The 3,498-nt window shown below is 36.8% G+C and overlaps 1 protein-coding gene across 1 annotated transcript in view; it reads right to left on the bottom strand.

Annotated features, from left to right (window-relative positions):
* Positions 1–293: 293 nt before the first annotated feature.
* LOC107574490 (mitochondrial import receptor subunit TOM70-like) overlaps positions 294–3,498 on the bottom strand; it is a 24,063-nt gene continuing 20,858 nt past the window's right edge. Inside the window, exons 8-13 of the mRNA XM_016260931.1 lie at positions 2,870–3,004; positions 1,824–1,931; positions 1,501–1,617; positions 1,285–1,382; positions 1,072–1,194; positions 294–907 (exon numbers count right to left, since the gene is read on the bottom strand). Of these exons, the coding sequence (XP_016116417.1) occupies positions 754–907; positions 1,072–1,194; positions 1,285–1,382; positions 1,501–1,617; positions 1,824–1,931; positions 2,870–3,004 (735 nt within the window). The 3' untranslated portion in view covers positions 294–753. The remainder of the gene's footprint in view (positions 908–1,071; positions 1,195–1,284; positions 1,383–1,500; positions 1,618–1,823; positions 1,932–2,869; positions 3,005–3,498) is intronic.

Here is a 3,498-nt window from a genome sequence, read left to right as displayed (position 1 = left end):
GCAAAGAGTTGTTTTCTGCAACTTATTGCACTTAACTCTTTTTAATGTCAAGCAATTCTCTGCTATATGCGTCGACCTAAAACTTTGACCTTTTGCAACGTTTTGACTAGAGATGCACCGATTGCAATTTTCTTGGCAGACTCCGATTTCCGATTTTTTTTGTTAGTGTGATCTGCCGATACCGATTTTTACTATATTTGAGTAAAAACTGATAAGCAATATATATATTTAACTATAATTGACAGCATATACAAACAAAAATCTACTTTTCTTCAATGCAGGAACAAAAAAAAAAAAAAAAAAAAAAGTAAAAAGTACTGATTAAAGACCCCATTGTCCATAGCTGACCATTAAATTAAGATTATATAATCAAAAAGATTCACATTTGTCACACCAATTGGCAGGGGAGGCTGAACATGAACAAATGAGTACTGTTGCAAGTTGCAAGATAGCTTAAGCCATACTCAGTGAGGGAGGATGTGAGCTATGGCACCGATGATTTGATATCAAACAAAGCAGCCATCAGTCTTTTTCACTTGCTTGCTTTCTGCTTTATCTTATTTACTTTTGCTGCTCCTCCTCCATTTTCTGTGCCACCTTCCAGTACTCAAATAAAAACTGGTGTAAGCGTGGTAGCAGAACTTGTTGGGCCATCCTTTTCATTGATAATTATTATAATGAAGTATAAAAAAAAATGGGTTATGGGATATGTACTGTGGCCTGGCAGTAGAGGGTGGTGAAAAGAGGCAAGAGTTATAGCGTGGGAGGCTTGAGCCCATACTTCTTGGCCACCTCCGTCTGGGCATAAGCAGCATCACAGAGGGAGTAGAGATGGGCCATCTCCATCTCTGACTTGGCCAAGTTGATGGCCTTGTTGAACATGTCTATAGCCTTGTCCAGATTACCCCTGTGGAAAAAAATTGATATTGTTTTTATTTTTTTTAAGTTTTGTCCGAAACTAAAACCAAAAGGCTGTAATAGCCAAACAAACGTTTCAATATAATCAAGGACTTACAAATTAGGAATAGAAAAAAGTACAGAAAAAAGGGGAAGCAATGTAACGTCACAAACCTTTGGACTTCAATGGTTCCCATAGTTTCATAAGCAAAGTCACATTTATTGTCAATTTCGATGGCTTTGCTAATCAGTTCAAGACCCATTTCCAGATCCTGTTTCCACTGAAGCTGCAACAGACTGCAAAACAAACACAACTGATTAGTATTTACTTTGTTGAACATGAATAGATTAACAGGATCCTATAAGTACAAAATAGATCAAACTAACCCTTTGTGGACATATGTTGTGGCGTTATCAGGCTCTAGTTCAATACATTTGTCATACATTTCATCTGCATTACCAAACTGTTGCTGGTCTGTTAGTGCCTATCAAATAAAAAGAAAAAACAAAAACAAAAAAAACAAAGACAATACATTATAGTTAAGTAAAGAATGATAAAGCACAATTTTATAAATTGTTTTATGCAATCAAGGTGAGCAATACCTGTGCATACAGAGCATAGCCCTCAGCACACTTTGGAAACCTCCTAATGACGTCCTCAAAACCATCCATGGCTTTCTGAACCTGGGATGGGTTGTTTCCAGTGTAGGCCTGTCGGTACTATGAGAAAAAAAGTCTATAAAGTTCATACCACTTTTACAATTAGTAAAATTCAGAATTGCTCATATCAGGTTGTTTTGGTTGAAAGTCAATAGCATTAGACCACATCCATTTTAAGCAAAAGTATCATCTCATTCTAACATCTTCATGAAGAGTACCAGCATAAAGATATTTATGCGCAAGCAGTACCCTCCTGTGGTACTTACCAATGCAAAACACTTCTGGGCCTGGGCAAGCGCAGAGTCTGGTCGAAGTTTTATACACTCATCAAAATCTCCCACAGCCTCCTCTACCTGATCCAGCAGAATCTTCAACTGAGAAATTAAAATATTACCAATAGGTTTATCAAGATATTTTAACAAGTTCGATGTTGCTAATTAACAGTAGTAGTAGCAATGTTGCAAAGCAAACTGTATAATGAAAATGAGCGTCAAAAATTCCATGTAGTTGCTATGGTGTACAAACATCTTAAGGTAAATTGGTGAATGCCATCTCAAGAATGTTAAAGACAGAAACATTCCAAATTGTCCAGAAGTCATTAGCTGACTCAAAATGGGTATTTTCACAGGGAATTTCCCATCTACTGTTTTTTTTTAACTCTTCTGTAAGATGCCCGTCAAACTGACTGATTAATGCCACGGTCACACTAGACTTTGAGCATGCAACAGTCGTGATATGACATCACACTCTGCGGTGTCAAATAATAAAAAATGCAATGTGTTAAATTATACATTCACACCACTAACATACACAACTGTAATTATGACCAGACTCATGCAGTCATTTTTAGCCTGTGTGATTTTCTCTTCTGGGCTTTCCAGAGAAAGCATATCTATGTTTAGGCACAGCTTCAGTGAGAAACATTTATACTCAGAAAACTCTTTTGTCTCAGCAAGTTAATTATTATTACATTTAATAGAATACAAATAAAACAATTTGTCACACAGTTAGCATGGATTAGATCCATGTAGGACTTTGGGTAGTCAGTTCTTCATAGCAAGCAGCTCACAACAGTCTCCTCTACCCAGAATTTTAAGCAGGCCAGAAAATATATTTGAGGTGACAAGGTCATTAACTCAGGAGGGTCATGAACCCAGCAGGGATCTGAGTTGCTATTGCAGTAACAACGGCACCTGATTCTTCAAAAACTGTAAATGAAGATTACAGCTAAAATATTAACATTCTACATAAGGGCTTGCTTTTAAGCATTTCTTTAGATGAAAATTCCAACATGTATGTGAAATCATCATACCTGTCCCCTGTGGTGGTAGACGTCTGCATTACGGGGGTCGATCTCTGCAGCCACGTTGAAGTCTTGCGTGGAGAGCTGGGGCTGCTGCTGCTGCATGTACATGCTTCCACGTTTAATGAGCGCATTAGCACGTAACTGAAACATATCAGAAAGATGTTTTAACACTAGGGATGTTCATTTCGGTTATTTTTCCTAACCGACAACCGACACTCGTTAACCGATTATTAACCATTAACCGACAAGATTATTTTAAATTAGAATTGAATTAAATTAGAAAGGATAAGTGTCTGTGAACCGATAAAAATACTAACATTTGTTTCCCGGGGATTAATTTTACATGCGCAAAAAGCAGCAAACAACAGAACATGAGGATTCACATGGTCATCATATCACATCACGCACCTGCAGCGCTTCTGCAAGCGGAGAAAAACATAAAGCTAGGCTATATATATATATATTAATAATAATATTAATATATTCATATAATAATAATAAATAGGCCTATACGAGAAATAATTTATTATTTAAGTAAAAATATAAGAAAATGAAAGAAAAACTGTGCAACAAGTAGCCTAGTATGCAGAGTTTCGGTTCATTTTTGTGCTGCGCGAAAGGAAACAGACGGCAGA

Source organism: Sinocyclocheilus grahami, unplaced genomic scaffold (genome assembly GCF_001515645.1).
Source record: "Sinocyclocheilus grahami isolate Dianchi unplaced genomic scaffold, SAMN03320097.WGS_v1.1 scaffold2251.1, whole genome shotgun sequence".
NCBI classification, from domain to species: Eukaryota; Metazoa; Chordata; class Actinopteri; order Cypriniformes; family Cyprinidae; genus Sinocyclocheilus; species Sinocyclocheilus grahami.
Note: the sequence above shows the minus strand (reverse complement) of the source record. Positions and strands in the feature narration are given on the sequence as shown.